Source organism: Homarus americanus, unplaced genomic scaffold, assembly GCF_018991925.1.
Source record: "Homarus americanus isolate GMGI-L3 unplaced genomic scaffold, GMGI_Hamer_2.0 scaffold50924, whole genome shotgun sequence".
NCBI lineage: Eukaryota > Metazoa > Arthropoda > Malacostraca > Decapoda > Nephropidae > Homarus > Homarus americanus.
In genome coordinates this window covers 3,544,600-3,564,693 of record NW_024718094.1, presented here as the reverse complement: position 1 = coordinate 3,564,693, position 20,094 = coordinate 3,544,600, and the positions used below count along the sequence as shown (strand labels likewise).

Sequence of the window (20,094 nt, the reverse complement as noted above, 5' to 3'; positions counted from 1 at the left end):
TAATAATAATAATTAACGGTTTATTGAAAAAATTCTGCAGCCCGAAGGCTGAAAATATACATTGGACATAAATGACTTATTACATACATTGGTGGTTTAACAAAAGCCTTCATTAGAGAAAGGTAAAGGAACATACAGTGAACATACAGATTAATGTAGGTGTTGAACAGCAAACTCGTAGTGTAGTAACTCCCTCCCAGATGGTGTTAGGAGGAACTCACGTGGTGTAGTAGTTCCCTCAGATGTTGTTATGAGGGACCTGGCGTGGTGTAGTAATTCCCTCGCAGATGGTGTTATGAGGGGCCTCACGTGGTGTAGTAATTCCCTCACAGATGGTGTTATGAGGGACCTCACGTGGTGTAGTAATTACCTCACAGATGGTGTTATGAGGGACCTCACGTGGTGTAGTAATTACCTCACAGATGGTGTTATGAGGGGCCTCACGTGGTGTAGTAACTCCCTCACAGATGGTGTTATGAGGGGCATCACGTGGTGTAGTAATTCCCTCACAGATGGTGTTATGAGGGGCCTGACGTGGTGTAGTAATTCCCTCACAGATGGTGTTATGAGGGACCTCACGTGGTGTAGTAATTCCCTCACAGATGGTGTGATGAGGGACTTGACGTGGTGTAGTAATTCCCTCACATATGGTGTTATGAGGGACATGTGGTGTAGTAATTCCCTCACAGGTGGTGTTATATGAGTGAGGTTTGGTCCCAGGCCTTCCTATCGTAGACGGATTAACACATCGGTGGTTGTTGTTGGGTCTCGCGGGGGCCGTTATCACTGGGTACCTGGGACCTCACTGTGTGAAGGTTAACTTGGGTTCACCTCTGTTTAACACTGGTTCCGTTCTTTTCCTAAATGAAATTGTAACTTCTGGCGAGAACTTGTTGATATTCCGGTGGGGAGGAGGGTTCAGGGGAGGGGGTTGGTATGGGCCAACTTAACAGTTGACCTGGCTGCTCCGAGAGGAGCGCCAGGTACGTCTTGACCCTTCGGTGGTCAAGGATGTAGTGTGCTGAATGTAGTCAGCTGAATGCACATGGGGCCCCCCATAATTTTCTAATTATACATGGAGACTACATTAACTGGAAACGTTTCGGTATAGAAAATGCGTGTGTCATTTGAAGAAAAAAAAAATGGTCACAACTGCGGCGGTCGTAAGTCCCCGACGGTCGTAAGTCGAAGCAGTCGTAAGTCGGGGTCTAGCTGTGTATCATAAATTCTTTAATATACTGTATTGTACAGTATGTGTTTATAAATGTTTATTTTCATTCATAAAAGTGCTTGAATTACTTTTTTGGGGCCGAAAAAAATCCTTAGGAATGCATCTCCAGTTTTATAATGGAAGTCAATGGGATAATAAGTTTTGCCTTTTGGAATTTCGCGATGCAGTCAATTTTCCAGGGACGCAACCCTTCCGTAACACCGGGGATGCCTGTATAGTATTTTCAGAATTGTATGATAATAAGAATTACAGTATCAAGATTTGACTTCTTTGGAATGACAATACAGTGTATATACTGTATTGATGATTTATTTTTTAAATAAAACAAAATTACAGCTAGTGCCTTTTTTGTATTCACTCCCTTTTTTTCTCAGTACTGCATAAACTTCACAAAATGTATGAAAAGAATCTTGCCCATTCTCATATAAGGAGTTGCATTCCAAGCCAATACAGGTTGACAATCCCTTTTCCAAAATCCTTGGGGCCAGAGGCATTTCGGATTTCGGAATTTTTAAATTTTTTTATTTTATTTTTTTTTTTTTAGCCTACGCGGGCACAAGTCACTGACCCACATTGGGGTCTGGGTGGCGACACTAAATAAAAATTATAATAATAATAACAATTCATACGTCTATGTCGTGTTTCTCACTTTTGAATCTTTTTTCATTCTTGTATTTCTTTATTATTATTATTATTATTTTGTGTTTATTACGGTATTATTGTTATTATTATTATTGTTAATTTTATTATTATATGTTATTATTATTATTATTATTATTATTATTATTATCATCATCATTATTATCATCATCATTATTATTTTATTTTGGTGTATTTTTTATTAAAATTTTTATTTATTATGAATAATTATTATAATTATTATTACTATTACATTTTCGCCCCCTAGGCCCTGATGTGGGTCAGTGATCTATGCCCGGGTGGGCTAATCCCTGTTTAAAAAAATAAAAAAATAAATAAAAAAAATAAATAAACAAATTGCCCACAAAAAACTTTCGGTTTTTAGAGCTTTTCGGTTTTTGGAATTTCGGATAAAAGGTTGTCAAACCTGTATTATAAAACTTATGCAAAATCCAAAGAAAAGTATAACACCATATCTACAGTACAACCCAACTTTCACTTTGTCCCTCTTCATCATTAGATATCCTGTTTCCTTTGTTTACAGTCACTAATGGTCAGTATTGTAGTGAACTTTAAGCCATCATCCTTTACCTATTTAAACTTAGTTGTGCTACATGTTACAGTGCTCCACAGCTTGTTACCAGTACACTGTTTAAAACCTGTAGAAACTTAACATTTTCCAGTCTTCCTCTCCTCCTCACTTCTCTTCAGAGTGGAATTACTTCTCATCTACATATTTTCTGCAACTTTCCACATGTAAGGCATGCAAGCACCTGTCATTTACAAATTATAGCCTCCTATCCAATACTGTACACACTGTACAAAGCAACCTGTGTTTTAAGTATATGGCACAGTGTTGCTGTTTTTTATGCATCTGGCTTACAGGCTCCCAAAAAGGTGATCTCAGAAGGCAACTGTCTATTTTTCTTGTTGGATACTTTTTGTCACATAATTGCTGTAAAGTTTGTAAATACTGTGATAACCGCTGATGTTTACAAAACACAGGAAAACCCAACAACTTAAAAAGAAAAGTACCTAAACTGTGTACCTGTTGAAATTCCATTTTCTGTTTTTCATTAGGTAACCTGGGCTGCCTTGTCTTTCAAAGTATCCTGGGGACTAACATTAAAACTTGCTTGCATAATGCTAAACCTTGCTTGTGGGTATATGCTCCTCCAAATTTTGGACAGTGCTATACTATTTTTTGCACTGTATAGGTGGTAGGCATGGGGAGGAAGCCAAACCTCCAGCTTCGAAGCCAAAGCCATTAGAATGTCATGAATTTGAAGCCAAAGCCAGACATTAAAAAATCATGAAGCCGAAGCCAAAGCTTTTCAAGGCTTTGTGAAGCCTTAACACTAATATTTATATGATATACTGTATTACCTTACATGTTGATGGGAATATGTATGGTATTCTACGTTGCAGCAAGGCTTTGAGATAAGCTGACATTATTTTAAGCTGATTGTTCCTGGGGTTAATTTCGACTCTCCCTATAGGCTGAAAAATGTAACAATTTATTTTTTCAAAATTTATTTTATCAATACTACATAAACATAAAAATTTACAGTCACAAGTCACAGAGAATCAACTTTTTGGTATCTTTGATATCTTCCGATGTTTAGGTCAGGTGCTTGTGAAAATAGACCAGTAAGGATAATTTGTAATTTCAGTGTGGATCTCAGTTCATGTCAAGTCAGATCAAGGTCACATGGCCAACTCACCTTTGACCTACCTCATCTAAAGTTTACCCTCCCTGGCACTACCTGAAGTGGAGATTCTGACCTGATTGATCTGTGACAATATATTCTCGTGTCGGCACTGGTCACTGACATATTGGTCAATAATTTCAGCACCGACACGACAACCCATGTCACTTGACAAATGAGGTCAAAATTTGGCTGCCTTGGATCCGCCACTAATTCGATGTACGTATTTATTTAACCTTTAAAAGGTGGCGGACATCATATGATGTTTGAGAGCAAAACATGTAAAGGGCGACGAATATCATTTGATAATTAGGTTTTTTGCTCCATTATTTGGGTGCACTTGTGGATGTGTTGTTGTCTGGTTATTTTAATGATGCTGGCAGCTCACTCCAAAGCCGGAAAAACATGTACTCTCGGTTTAACTTGTGATTTCCCCCAAGAAATTATTATTTCTCGTATTTATTGACTAAATATGAATTTGTAGAAAAAAGATTCGGCTTTCTAATGGTGTTTTTTTTTTTTTTTTTTTTAATATCACAATTTGGCCATGTTCTAAATATATTTGAACATTATATGATGCAATTTGCTTTGATTTCTACATAGCAAAATTTACCCAGTCCTGGGCGGACAGCTCACATAAATACACCTACCAATACCGTAAAGGGTTAATATGATCTAAATACAATTATATAATATGCTCACTGTGTCTATGTAAAAATTAAAATCCAAAGCCAGGCCTGTGGTTTCGAAGCCAAAGCCATTGCTATGCCTCTGGCTTTGAAGCCGAAGCAAATTCCAAAAAGCATTCTTCCAGAAGCCAAAGCTGGCTTCAGTCCCATGCCTGAATTAGGTGATGTATTTAGAACATTGCTTTTGCAGATCCTCTTGACAAACTGTAGTTAAAATGACTTATTAAACTTTTACACATTTTACCTCCTGAAGAAGCCCAGTTTTGTATTGTTGGCACTTATTTTCCCAATGGACATATTGTGATTCTACAGATAGTGTGAGGATGACTGATTAATGTAGTATGTTTCTCTCTGATGCTTTTATTCTCCTGACAGTTTCCTATTTTTCATATAATAAGTGATTCAGGTAAAATTCTGCATGTGTAATTTTTAAAAAAACTGCGAGTAGTAACCACTTGAGGTTACTGTATTACGGTACTCATTTTTCTCATGGTTTTATTTATTACAAACTTATGATTAATGTTTCCAAGTAAGAAAATGTGTACTGTACTGTATAATGCTTAATCTTTTCCATTGGACTCTTGAGCAGTCGCCTGTTGAAACTTTTACACATGGTATGTGACTTTTTGATATGCACCTCCAAACTTATTCCTTAGGTGGCCATTTGCTCATATATTTTGTGGCACTGCTGAAATAATTTGAAACTTGCTTGCATGACAAAACAGATGTTCAACTGCTTGCAGCCTTATGTAGTTTTCAATTGCTGGGAGTATAAGAATTAGCAGCTGAAAATACTTTCACGCAGACATTTTCACCGTCATATTGATACTTTTACTGTATCTGAGAATCTTTATAACAGCTTAGATAAAAAAGAGAAGACAGTTCGATTTCATTTGTTGAAATAGTTACTCACTACCCTGAATGTCATTTAGACATGGACCTTCATATTTGCAGGAAACTGATTTCGTATGCACACTTGGTTGGTCCATTTAAATTCCTCTTTATGTATTTGTGACCTTCTCACTAACTCCTCTTTAATTTGATATACAGAACTGTACTTTATTATATGGCTATATTTTGCTATAATTTTGTATGCTTTTTTCATAATAGGTACATATACAGTAATATTCTCTGATAACTGTAACAATTGACGCAGAACATTTCTATGTTTTAGAGATTTTTAGGTATTGAGAAGAATCCTTATCCCCGGAAATATCACACATTTACGGAATTTTTCTGGGCATTAGTGAATGTTTCCGGGGTCTAAACTGTGTGTGGCATGGAGCACCGTTGCCAGGGACACTTAACTGCAATCGGACAGCCACAGAGCTGTATTCATTTATGCAAGCACTACTGCACAGGTACCCTGCACAGTACAGCATAGTAAGTAAACAAAATATACTACTGTATACACCTTACTGTACTGTACTCGTTAGCAGATGCTGTTGTCTTGAGCTTGTGATACAGACAGGGCAAATGGTGATACGATGATACAGGATGGCCTGCCTTTTTCATGTACCATCTACTGTAAGTGCTGCTACTGTTATTATCCTCCACCTCTATGAAGGAGGAACTGTACATGTGCTGTATACTGTACATACACACTCTACACACTAGCCTACAATAGGAATTCACTGTTCACTCTGCTATGTACTGTACATATGGTACAGTACTTTCACACAATTGTACAGTACATGTGTATGTAACTGTACAGTAATCACTTTAAATCATTACACTGCTTTAACGGTATTCTTGGCCGGTTTTATTCTGGTAAAGTAATGTAACAATTCTGCACTGCAGATCGTAAGTGAAAACAGCAGCGAATGAGCAAATGAATTTATACAATGGCGGCAGACAATGAACTAAGAGCACGTTTGAGAAGATGGGCTGCAAGATAATCCGCCAATCACCGACATCCCAAGCAGTCACATGACGGTACAGTAGGGTTGGGGTATATCGCGATATAGGGTCTAACGATGTTCGCTATTTATAAATCGTGATATATAATTACATGTAATCAATGGGGAAAATAGGGTTAGATTCTGGAGGCCAATAAAGGCGACTAAACTTAACTTAACGAGATTATTTTCTTACTTACTAAAGCACCAATAAACATTAGACTCGGGAACAATAGGCTGTTTCAATATCATTATCAAGGAACACCAGACTTAGCAGCTGACGCACCATCCCGAGAACACCAGACTCGGCAGCAGACGCCACCTTCACTTGACAATCCCACACCTACACAAACAAACAAACCAAAAATATTAGTTACAGTATTAAATCTTTTCCATTAAGCTTTCCATTCTCTTCACTTCGCCTTTCACGTCACTAGAAATCCATTTACACTCGCCTTAGAAGTCGTAATCTGCAGCAGAGTCGGTTGCTTACTCGTCACTCACTCAAAGACTGAGAGGGCGAGCGTGAATGCGTGGGTGAGCAGCCGCAGTGGTGCCTCTGGTGAGCAAATAACGCATTTGTTTGCCATGGCGGCACATTTGAAATATTTCCTGCCTGATTTCTCTCCCAAAATAAATAAATTTATCGCTATACCCATATATTGGAAAACGGCGATAATTTTGGTAGTCGCGATATAATTTTTTTTTTTTTTTTTTTAAATCACAATACAGTGGAGTCTGGATTTACGCGGTTTTGGTTAACGCGTTTGGTCATTTACGCGGTGCCTTGCCATAATCGAAATGCCTTAATTACGCTGTAAATTTCGTCATTTACGCGGGTGAAGTATAATTTGTTTACTGTATTTACTGAAGATATTTGTTTTAGCTCATAAAATTCATACAAATTACCCGGCCAGAATATAATTTACATTGCTGGGATTCTTATAAGATTGTGATTATTTTAAATATAAACATCATAAAATTTGCATTAGACATACAAATTTTAGATCTAATTTAAGAATTTTGATTAGAAAGAGCAAAAGTTTTATCTTTTGTGCAAAATATATGACGTTTATATTCAAAATATTCCTTGTCTTGCAAGGAATCCAGCAATGTCAATTATATTATCCTAACTTTAGTCTGAGGTATTATTTATTACTAAACCTAAAAACCTAGTGTTTTCTCCCAAACATTTCTCAGAGAGGGGGGAGCCAGCGAGCGTGGGAAGAGAGGAGGGAGTTGAGTCCATTATTTGAATGGACATTAACCGGGGACTGTATTTCTCTTGACTGTTAATTGTGTGTGCATACCATCATAAAATTAAGATGTTATTTTTACTACAACGTAGGTATTGTCGGAAAAAGTGGAGTTTGGGGGTCTGCCCAGTCTCTATTTCAATTAATCCCATATGTTCTGTTATTTCATTTACGCGTTTCTCATTTTACGCTGGCCTCCACGGGTTCAATTGACCGCGTAAATGCAGACTCCACTGTATATCCCGACCATACTGTAGTAGTCAATCACAGCACACGAGCACTCTGAGCTTATGACCTAGGTTCTCCATGCAGTTAACCTACCCACACAGTCGGCACATGCTTGGCGCATGATGCAGTTTCCTGGAAAGTCATTTGAATGCCCGGAATGGAGAGATTTTGGGTGAATTTCTCAGAATTTTAATTTTATTTTCCGGGTATTAGAAAGTTCCGGAGATTGAATATTCTGGCTATCAGGGCTATTACTACTGAATACTGCACCTTTTGCTCATAAAGAATTTTATAACCTAAGCCTGTCTATAAATGACACGTGAGTATGCCCTAGCCTACACCAAGGTTCTTCCAGGTTCCTTCCTTTATTGTTAATTTTGAGAGAGAGGTGTGTCTCCATTCATTTTGATGATAAATATTGATGGAATGCTCAATATCAGGGAGATGTTTTTCTAATAATATGGCAATATTTTTTATTTTACATCAGACTGTTACTTGTTTTCCTTGATTTTATTGCTGGGAATCTATCATACTCGTACAACAGATTTATTTTTTGTCTGATACAGTAATAATAATTAATAATCAGTCAATTTGACCATGGTCTGCTGTAAAACCATGAGAGGTTTGTTTCCAGTAGAGTTCTTAGGCCAGCTGCATCTGGAGTTCTTAGGGCAGCTGCATCTGGAGTTCTTAGGGCCAGGCAGTCACCCGTCCTAGTCCTAGTCAGACCTAATGTTGCTTACCTTTGCTTATTGGACAAGAAGCAGTGTTCCCAACATGGTACAGTACTACTAGGTAATCTTTCATTTCATCTTGTTTGTAGCTTCCATTTATCAGGAAGATTTGATGTGAGTGAACACTTCTTCACTGATTAACCAAAACACTTCAAAGGGATCACTACCTTGAAAGCTCCTTCTTTGGAAAGATTCCCTTTGCAAATGAAGTTCCCCTGGGGAAGCAAGAGCTAAAATATCACAAAGTTCATAGTCTCTACAGCAAGGAAAACCTTACAAAAACCCAGAAGTACTCAAACAACAGTCACTTGACAAAACAATACTGCTTCTAAATCTAGGAAATTCCATACTCCAACATCACCAAACCTTCACCATAACAAAACTAGGAAACCTAGAAATCAATCCATAAAGCTTATTCAACTGAGACCAAGACCACCTTCCTATGCACCCTGGCTCTAAGAAAAGGCAGTCTCAACAGAAGCAGGGTATAGGTGAAGGAGAGAAATCCCTTTATGTCAGGTAAACATGAAGTTGTCTTTCCAAGTTACACGGTGCTTGGAGTAATTTGTACCTGCTCCTTAATCTTTTATCTGAGCCATCTTTGATTGTCACACGTCATTCTAAACAGGCTTAGGAGAGAAATTTGAGATTGATCCTGAAATCCTGGGTAGTAACTGAGCTTGGATAGAATGACTTTTTTTGCTCTGGCAAATTAATCATTGGTCATGCACCTGAATTATTACTTCAGTGTGAATTGAATGGATCTTGCATATAGTAGTGTGTTATGTCAGCCTCATTAATGTCTAGAACTGCAGTTTCTTTCTTAAACCTTTTTTTAAGGTATTGTATAAAGTTGCTGGGAAAAGGCTTATCTTCATGTTATTGCCCTAGCTGAGCCTGCAGTGGGCATATTCATGAGTCATTCTGTCCAGGTTTGATTATAAACTGGAATTTCAGGATACGTCTCACATTTGTTGCATTATAATGAGGAATTTATTGTATGAAAAGTGGCTCTATAAATGCACTATCTTTACTGTAGATTTTTTATTCCAAGTCATTTTTCCAGAAGTGTTATATCATGTTAATAGAACTTATTAATATTCAGTATTCATTTATTTGAAAAGCATTCCTTGCCTCAGAATGCCAAGACAATTTTAATGATGAAACACTAGTAAAACTAAAGGTAGATTCCCTTGCTCAACCACAGATCCTATAAATACAGGTTAACACTAATGAGCCATTTGCCAGAAAATAGAAAACTAATAAGATTATCAGTACAGTACAGTACAGTACAGTAATACCCTTTACGCGATTCCACATTTACTCGGTACCTCGCCAGAACCGGAATTTTATTTTACGCGGTGCATCTACCGTACTCATATACGCTGGTGAAGTATAATTTTTTATTTAGCTCATAAAATTCATACAAATTACCCAGCCAGAATATAATTTACATTGCTGGAATTCTTGCAATATGATGATCATTTTGAATATAAACATCATGGATTTTGCATTAGACATACAAATTTTAGATTAATGTAATAATTTGGTTTACACAAAGCAAATATTTTATCTTTTGTGTAAAATATATGAAGTTTACATTCAAAATATTCCCTGACCTGCAAGGAATCCAGAAATGTCAATTGTATTATCCTAACTTTAGTCTGAGTTATTATTTATTACTAAAAATGTAAATATGCTGTTTTCTCCCAAACATTTCTCTGGTAGGGAGGGGGGGTGGGGGGCAGGGAGGGAGGGACCGACCCAGTTAGGGCGGAGGTGGGGTATTTTGATTGACAGATAGTGTCCTTGAAGAATTTTTTTGTTTTATTTACTGAAGATATTTGTTTAAGCTCATAAAATTCATACAAATTACCTGGCCAGAATATGATTTACATTGCTGGAATTCCTACAATATGATGATCATTTTGAATATAAACATCATGGATTTTGCATTAGACATACAAATTTTAGATCTAATGTAATAATTTGGTTTACACAAAGCAAATATTTTATCTTTTGTGCAAAATATATGAAGTTTACAGTCAAAATATTCCCTGACCTGCAAGGAATCCAGAAATGTCAATTATATTATCCTTACTTTAGTCTGAGGTATTATTTATTACTATACGTTAAAATCTAGTGTTTTCACTCAAACATTTCTCAGAGGTAGGAGCCAGTGAGCTGGGAAGAAGGGGGGGGGGCGGGGTTGAGTCCATTATTTGAATGGACATTAACCTGGCGACTGTATTTCTCTTAAATATTAATTGTGTGTGTATACCATCATAAAATTAAGATGTTATTTTTACTACAACATAGGTATTGTGTCGGAAAAAGTGGAGTTTGGTGATCGGGCCAGTCTCTATTGGAATTAATCCCATATGTTCTGTTGTTCACTTTATGCGGTTTTCACTTTCCGCGGTACCCCGTGTGTTCAATTGACCGCATAAATCGGGGTACTACTGTACTTGTGTAAAACAGTACTGTACAACCTTAAGAAGCCAGAACTCAGTTATCCAGATATTTCACTTGAGATTACTGCTGCAGTATTTCATGTCCAGAAAATTCTCACATATTTGGAAGGATTGGGTAGTTCACAGGGAATCAGAGCAGTTCATAGACTTGTTGCTTGCATGGTATGTGTCTTATAAAGGCTAGTCTGCTGATAGTGAGGCTGCTAAAAGTTACACAACTGATATTGGTTAGTGAAGAAAAATGAAGGATTAGCCTTGAACAACTTTGTAATGCAGACAAGATTGGTGTTTTTCAGAGGTGTTTGCATTGTAGCATGTTTGCTGGCAGAGAAGAGAAGGTGGCATATGGCATCAAAAAAGAAAGAGAGGCTGCTGACATGCATATACTGTATGTAAACTTCTTGTAATAGTGAAGAGTGCTAAGCATCATGCTCTAAAATTTCATAAAAAATTATGCCTGTGCTTTACAAAGTTAATAAACAGATATGGATCATCCAGGGAATAACAAATGACAACTGGGTTGTACCAGAGGCTTGTGTATGCTGGTGTAAGGAGAGGCTTCCAGGTGACTGTATTTCTCTTCATTTTTTTTTTTATATTTTTTAACTTCTCAGCAATAGGATGCTGCCAACAACTGTACTGTTATTATTGTTTTTCATGTGTATGAGCCACCCTGATAAACAGTGGGGGTAGTAATGTAATACTGTATTACAGATAGAAACTGTATGTGGATTCTTAGATTGGATTTAAGTGATGGTCAACAACACATTTAATGTTCTTATTTTTGTGATTGTACTTTATATTATACAGAGTGTAATAATATTTTTTTTTATGCAGGGAGAACCTTACTTTTAAAAAAAATGGAAGCTGGATTGCCATAGGTGTAGAATAGAAATGAATAATAGGCATAACCTCTAGAAATCTCGCATTCACAATTTGTACTACTGAATAATACATTTGAATCATTTGTAAAATTAATAGAACTACAAATAGTTTATCCATTTTTTAAAGGTTAGATGGGGTTGAAGAAAAGTATATAATAAAAAGTTATTATTGCTACCATCACTTAACAGTGTACTGTACAGGTGTACAGTAGTGAGTGGATTGAAGAGCTAAGTACTATACTGTGTAGTGTTTATCTTGTCAGGTGTAGAATGGTTATACAGTATTTATTGTTTTTGTAAAGGTAAAAGTCACTTTCACTTTTCAGAGCTGCAAATTGAGAAGAATATACACCTATGCATTTCTTACATAACTGCAAAGCTTTTGCCAATGAAAATTTGGTATTTTCTAAATCATATATAGTAATGCTTATGACATATGGTAATTTATCCTCTCCAGTAGATTACAGTACTGTATAACTTTAATTGGAACATTTTTGACAGTGATTAACATAAGCAAATTTTGAAATATTTGCATAATAATGATCATGCACTCAATTTAGTTAAATGAATTGTTTGTATATCATACTTTTTTCAGGAAACTTGATTGAGTTGCATTCACAGTTGTTAAGAAGTCTTGGTTACTTACAGTATTCTAATTGGTAGTAAATACTAATTTAGGCTTTAACAGAAATAATGAGCTAATCATAGTAATAGTTTGTGTGTAATTAACTTCAGGAGAGTAGTTTGTGAATTTTGTGAGTCTTATGGTGAGTGTGATAGACTCCCTAAGACTGTTATCTTTTCCAGCTTTATCTTGAGGGAAGTGGTGGTCAGCCGTCCTAATTACCACTCATAGAGCAGGACTAGCCAGGTTTCCATGCTTGTACCCTCAGCAGCATGGCGTGGATTATGCTTGTCATTAGTGAGTGCAGTGACGTGGACGGCTGAAAAAACAGCAACTTTGTGAATACTTAATTAGTTTTTAATATTTATTTAGTTCTTTTAATTATAATATATTTAATTAAACAAAAAAAAGTTTTGTCAGTTTTTCAGTTCAGTAGTTAAGTTTCATTTGCAATTTCAAAACAAGATCTTTGTGAAAGACTGTTTGAGTGTCCCAGCCACATCATTGTAACTTTACTCTTGCATGTGTGATATGTCAAGCAGCTTCAAACTGTTTTGTCCTATCTGTAGCTGCTTATGTTGTGTCAGTTGCAGACTTACAGTCACTTACTACTGTACTGTATTTAATTCTGCATACTGAGTTATATTCTTTACCAGGAGGAGACTTCCACTTTGTGTTCCTTCTTTTTTTTTTTTTTAATTATTTGGCTGTTTAGTTCAATATAACCCTTTTTGTGAGTTTTATAGATATTAAAACACTGTTATTGCACCTAACAAATTTTAGTGTTATTAACATTGCTTCACTCCAGTTTTTATAACTTTATTTCCTGAATCGAGCAACTCTATATAAACAGCAAATCTACAGATCAAAACTCCAAATCCCAGGGTCCTGACTTGTGCTTGAAATTCAAGACTCAAATAAATTAACCCTTTGGACTCCTATTTCATTTCCAAGCTGCATTCTTAAGGAGTGTCAGCACTGAGCTGGATCTGGGGTATTCTTCCTTACCAAATGTTTTTTATACTCTACAGTAAAAAGTTCAAGCTTTCTCCCTTTTCAGGATATCTTCTTATCAATTGGTTATCCGTCAGGAGCCCAGTATGTAGGAGTTGTATTACCTAATGCTTGAGTGTACAGCACAGTACTGTACTTAGTTTTAGATACCAGTCACAAGTTTGGACCATTGGGTCTAGATTCATAATCCATGGACTTGCTGGATTCTGTCGTTATAAAACATTTTCTGGATCAATCTTCCATTTTGCCTGATTTTATTTTAGAATAATATGATGAAAAAAGGTTAGATTATCTTTAAATGCTTTCTTCCAAATGCAACAGAGGAGCAGATAGTTACACTGCATTTATGAATGGTATCACCGAGCTTAAGCCTCTACAGTAAGCACTTCAGAATACACCATAATACCATTTTTACACAAGCACCATCTTAATGTAATGTTATTTATAAAATACTGTAATGATATCAGTATCTTAATTTTAACCTAAGAGACTGACTAAAAATTTGATCATTTGTTTTTATTTCAAATTGATTTTGACTAATTTAAATACTATACCTGTATTATGTGCTGAAATTTTGTGTCAGATATAATTGAAAGTTATGAAAAGTGTAATTGTGAAGATTCTAACTAATGAAAATGAGCATTTTTTAATTTATTTTCAAAGGTATTAATAACTAGTTTTCTTTTGACAGCTTTGATATATTGGTAATTTCTCAGAACTGTGTATTCTGCAAAAGTATTATAGTGTAATCCAAGTGTTAAACGTGTTATTGTGGTAATTATTTATACATTTATTATAAAAACGGAAATTTAAACTTCTTGGCATAAAATATATCTTATACATATGGAAATACTAAGTTGGGAGAAGTGTGTAGTCTCTATTTGATGACTCTGTCTTGGGATTCTTAAACCCTACAGTCACATGGAGGGTGTGGCACACATTTTTTAAACTATACTGTACTGCACATAAAGATAACTATTCTCCATATTCTTACCATTTCTGTATCTTTATCGATTTCTTTACAGTTTCCAGTACAGTAGTGTGTAATTACTGAACCAACACCCAGTACCGTCACCCTTTCATGTGTCTTGGTGCAAACAATTGATATTTATGTGGAAACCAAAACAATATACAGAACTTCTCATAGAGTATTTTAAGTATTGTTGTCAGGTCCTCAATGCATGGAGTGGAGCTGGTTATTAATTAAAATACTTACACAAGATAATGTATTTCCTGCTCTACTTTGAGTGTGAAGAACAATATGCTGTAGGTAGAGTTTAAAATATGGTAAGAATTCTTCGTTATCTTGTTTGTCTCATTTGAAAACAAAGACTAAATGTTGTGCAGAATTTGATGGTCACAGTTGATTAGTATTGTCCGTATGTTTTCTGCATACTGTAAACTTCATAGATTATATTTATTGATGTAGGTCACTATTTTTCTTCATCTGGAAGGAATCTTATGAATCTGTAAGCAGAATCCATATCAGGGTTACTAGGACATGTTTTCTATCAAAGATATAAAATGACATCCAGTCCAGTAATTACTATTTTAAGTGCCCTATACAGACTCAGTATGGCCTGTCAGTCTGACTGCACAAACCGGTTTGCGCAGACCAGTGTGTGCGTATGTGGCGGTAGTTTGAACTGAAGGCCTGGCTCGTGAACTGAAGGAACTACATAAAAATAGGCCTTCATTTAGTGTGGCCTGAAGACCGGTTTGAGTGTGTGTGTGTGCTGGAGTGCAGGTTCAGTTGTGGCCAGACCGTTGCAGTGAGAGATACTCTGCCACACACTTTTTACTAGCGTGATGACGAACCTCACCCGAAGACAAACAAAAAGGCAGTTGCATATGGCACACTTGTTAATAAATTGAAGAAAGAGATGCTTCAGCTACAAGGATACAGAATCAAAGAAGATTAACAGCATGCATAGTGCATTTTGGAGAGAGGTCAAGGTTATGAATTCACAGAAGTCAGTTGTCAGTGCCAATATACACCAGCTAAGCCAATGGTATTATGACTTGCTGAGGTACCTGTATCAGGAAATGCCTAGACAATCTATGCAGTAGCCAGTCCTCATACCATTTCTCATGAGAGTGCCACTTCTTTTTTTCAACACCATACATTCACCTGCAATACTTAATGATATCATTTCAACATCTTCTGGAGTGGCCATGGCTGTTTTCATGCTACGGTGCCCGTGAGAACTGAGGTCCGGCCTTCAGGCAGAACTGAATCGTATGTGGGCAAATGGCGTGCTCCTCAAGTCTTAGTTTATTTGGACTGACAGGCAGAACTGAGCATGTATGGGAGGCTTTAGCATTTAATAATTTCTAATAATAGATAAACAGGGTTTGAACCAATTTACTTGGAATTTTGAGCAGAAATCATTTTTATCATATGGTTGACTGTACAGTAATGTATCTGGTTTGGTTAATAGTATTTCCCTTGTGTGGCCAGTGTAGTAGTTCAGTTAATGTGTCTGGTTTCAGGGAGGTTAATTTTTTTTTTTTTTTTTTTTCTCTTTCCATCTACTTGGTGCCTCTTATCTCAGTGCTAGGAAATTTTGGTGGCCCATCCAGTAAGATATGCCTTCATTTGACAGCTGATACAGGTTTTTGTCTTATGTATAATGTTTCATAGGGTTTGTTTATGTAATTAGTATAAACCTGAATCCTTTTTGAGGACGTGTTTTTCAGTGATCAGATTTTTGTCATTTTGTGTCAAGACTTTTTTCTTTCTAGTCTTCCTAAAACATCAGAGGCATAGAATAATTCTTGACTTGAAGTGGCCTAATGTGTCTGTCCCTGATGAGTTGTTTAAGCTGACTAATTCATCGTGGGAGACTGAGCCTTTGAGTGGGAATTTAAAACACATTTGTTGGCATGCTCCTATTCAATTTAAACTGAGAAAGAAATTTCCTTTTCAGTTTGAAAGTAGTTTATACAAACTGTTAGAGTAATTTTGGATTTGATTCTTAAGACAGGAAACTTTTTATTATCTATCTTGATGAGTGCCTAAATGTGGAAGCATTGTAGTGGGTTTGCACATGTTAAGTATTCTTACCCAGTCTTGCTTCTTGGTAAACAGGGAGAATCTTAAGATTTGTTCTTAGCCAGGAGTTTGTGTAAATAAGGGAAAAGGCATTTAGTTCTACCTGGTAGGAAAGACCTTTCTTTCTAATTACAAATTCTTTTTATTCTTCCCCTTAAGGGCTGTTTAACATAGTAGTCTTTGTATTAGGATGATGATGATGTGCCTAGTCACATAAATTTTTATTCACTTTGAAACAATTGGGGAATTAGGAGCAATTATCATCTGCAGTTCCTTATTCCCTGACACTCTATGATTTATTGTTGTGGACAAATGTGTCAGACATTATTTTGGGGATTCATTCTTCTTAGGGACCTACAGGAAAGTGGGTCCCCCTTCTTTTTCGATACATCTACAGTAATGGGAATTTGTACCTGCTTGATGAACTTTTGAGAAGAGAGGAACTATCCTTTTTATTCTGTTGTCATACTGTATAGGCATTTTGTATCGTGTGGTTTTTATCCCCTCACTGTGTGGGCAGACTTGAGAGATGAACACCGAATTTTGGGAAGTACAGTACAGTATATTGTCTCCATTGTTACAGATGATAAATCATTATCATCTCTCTCCAAGCCTTCCTACACCTATCAGGCAATGCAGGAGTTGTGTTGCTTCACATATGCCCTGTGGTAATTGATGGCACTGTGTGGCAACTTATTGAGCTAAAAAATGTAATACACTGTGCCAGGTTGTAATTTTACATTTGGGGTTGAAAACATGACCAGGCAGCCCTGATGTGGATACTCTTGTCTGACTCAAGGATAATCATCTCCTTAAGATAGAAAAACAAGCTTCGGCAAAAAAAGTAGGTTGCACTTCCGGTTATAAATTCTGTATACAGTATATGCAGTGTGAGTTTAATTTATGTTACAGATTATTAAAGTCAGACAGTATGAAATAAACTAAAAGAGGCCTTTTCATGAAATTATAGTTGGGAGAATTGTGTTACAGACAGTTGAGTAACAACTAATTCAGTGTTAAAGTTTTATGAAGAAACTATACAATAGAAAGACGTCATCCTATTTTGAATGGGTATTTACCTATATTATTCCAAGATCCATATTAAGATAAGTTTTCTCAAGACATATGAAACACTTGGAGTACATTTACAGTATTAATTGTTTTTTGCATAGCTTTTTGTGTGGCATTTACACAAATCTAAATTTCTAATTGGAAAGAATGTTATCATACCTTGAGAGAGTATGCAGTAGCTAAGTGCAGTAGAATGACATCATTAAATTTATTATTATCTGGTAGAGTACAGTTTTGGGTTTTCTGTATAGTACTGTACTGTTGAAAAGAATGAGTATGGTACCACTGCTTCAATATTTCATGAAGGTGATGAAGCAGAGGATGTCCGAATCTTCAGGAGCACCGCTGCCTTTTTACAAGAGGGCATTAATAGCAGGGTTTGCTGGAGCATGCGGAGGCTTCGTGGGAACGCCCGGAGACATGGTCAATGTCCGCATGCAAAATGATATAAAGCTTCCAATAGAGGAAAAACGAAAGTAAGAAGTTGTATATTTTGTCATTACAGTATTTATAGTTAACTGCATTTTTGTTTTCATTACTTAAGGATGTATTGTATAAATATAAATTTTACAAATAGCCTGATGTTTGCAGCTTGTCAGCTTTTCCTTCAGGCATTACAAATTAAACTACTGTACAGTACATAAAATTGTTCCTAATGAAAGTGGTGTACAGGAGTGACTTACATTAATTTGACCTTTAAGTTTTATATTTCAATAATTTTTTCCTTTATATTGCCGCAATGTTTATAAATGTATTTTAGTAGTTTTGATATTGTTAATAATAATATGGGAAAAAAATTAATTGAGCAAAAAAAAAGGTGAAACCTTTCTTATTAGAAATCTAAATTTTCAATTAAATTTACAAAGTTTTAAATTTCAAGCAACCTCCTGATATTCCAATGTTGTTCAGATTAGGCTGACAGGTCCAAAATTTCTAACCGAGTGTGCTTCTTCCATCTATTAAAATAGAGCAGGGTGTGTGGGTATGCAGTTTCAGCCCAGGCTGCTTAAAACTGAATGGCCTGTCACCCTTTACTAGGCAGCTTATATGGTACATTCACTACACCATTGGTCTAGGCCCAGGAGACAGACATAAGTGGCTGTGACTAATCTTAAGATTAGTTTGTCTTCTCTTACTGTAAACATTACAGTGAATGGCAAAGTAGAAGCTAATGTGCCCTCCCACCCCCCTCTCCTAGTAAACTAGAGGGAAGAAACCTGATGAGCAAGGTCTGCCACAAATAAGTTTTGGACATGAACCTCCTCATTCCCAGCCACATGCTCACACTGAGCAGATAGCCCCACAGCTTGCTTTGCATTCTGCCGTTGAGTTTCATTTGGTGCGGGCCCAGTCCCCAGTGGTGCTACGTACAGAAAAATAATATATACAGTATCTATGCTACAAGCTGTTAATTCTTATTTCTTTATTCATGATGCAAACAATAGCTCAACAGTTATTAAATATTGTGCTTATATTGATTGCACATGGATAAAATTGATTTAAATTTCACAAAATGTCCTCATGTAAAACATAGTGGAAGTGCTTTATGCAGTCTTGGTAGGTCATAGTTACAGTAGTATCACATTAGGGACAGTTACAATAATGTCAGGTGTTTGATTTCTTACCATTTGATATTGCAGGGTGAGAGAAAACATTTTTGATACATTTGTTACATTTTTGTTCTGCCACACTTGTTTTTAGAAAGATAAATTGTTTAATGTGGGAAGGTTTTGAATTTGGGCAAACAGGTCATCAGTGCTGTCTCATTTCTGTGTAAATTTCCTAGTGATTATCTTGGGGAAGAAGACAAGGACTCATAAGTTGTAACTGAGGTGGAAGGCACCAATGGGAATGCTTACGGGGGCAGAAAACCCTTCAACCTTTTAGGGATTATTTTGGAGGATATTGATAAGATGGCACAGACACACTGTTACAGTTAAGTGAATTATTTACTGAAAATTCATGTGATATTTGTGTAATACAGTTTTAGGTTTTCTCTTATCATATGTTCATAAAACTGTTATTATGATCTACTGTCTATTTAATTTTTTACAGATTTTTAATACAGTTGAATATCACATATTTTTTATATTTCTCATACATTATAAATTTGAAGTACAGGTTGATAAACCTCTCTTATCTGGCAACCTTGAAATGCAGGCCATGTCGGATAATGGAAATTTCTGCTTAATAGAAGGTCAGTATAATAAAGGTTCATTAGTAATACAGTACAGTACTGCATAACATTTTGGATTTCTTTGTATAAAAATTTGATATACTGGTACATCTTGATGAGTAAATTAAATAAATAAACAAGCAAGGTGACAATAATTTTTAATCATCAGCAGCATTGTATGGCCAGTTTCCATGCTTGCATGGGTTAGCTGTGGTTACCTCAATCCTCATGGCAGCAGTCCATGCTACACGGTCTCCTGCATCCTCTCTTGTCAGGTTTTTAACTCTTGTCATTACAGCTCCTTCCCGACTTACGATGGGGTTAGGGACCCAAATCCAGGTCGTAAGTCGAAATGGTCATAAGTCGAAAATGCTTAAATAATACTCAGAAAATCTAAATGGGTGTCTCTTT

General features: G+C 36.2%; 1 protein-coding gene across 1 annotated transcript in view; it reads left to right on the top strand.

The window, feature by feature from the left end:
• Positions 1-20,094, top strand: part of LOC121859126 (mitochondrial dicarboxylate carrier-like) — a 125,601-nt gene that overhangs the window by 52,807 nt on the left and 52,700 nt on the right. The window contains exon 4 of the mRNA XM_042355831.1: positions 17,814-17,983. Coding sequence (XP_042211765.1) covers positions 17,814-17,983 — 170 coding nt within the window. The remainder of the gene's footprint in view (positions 1-17,813; positions 17,984-20,094) is intronic.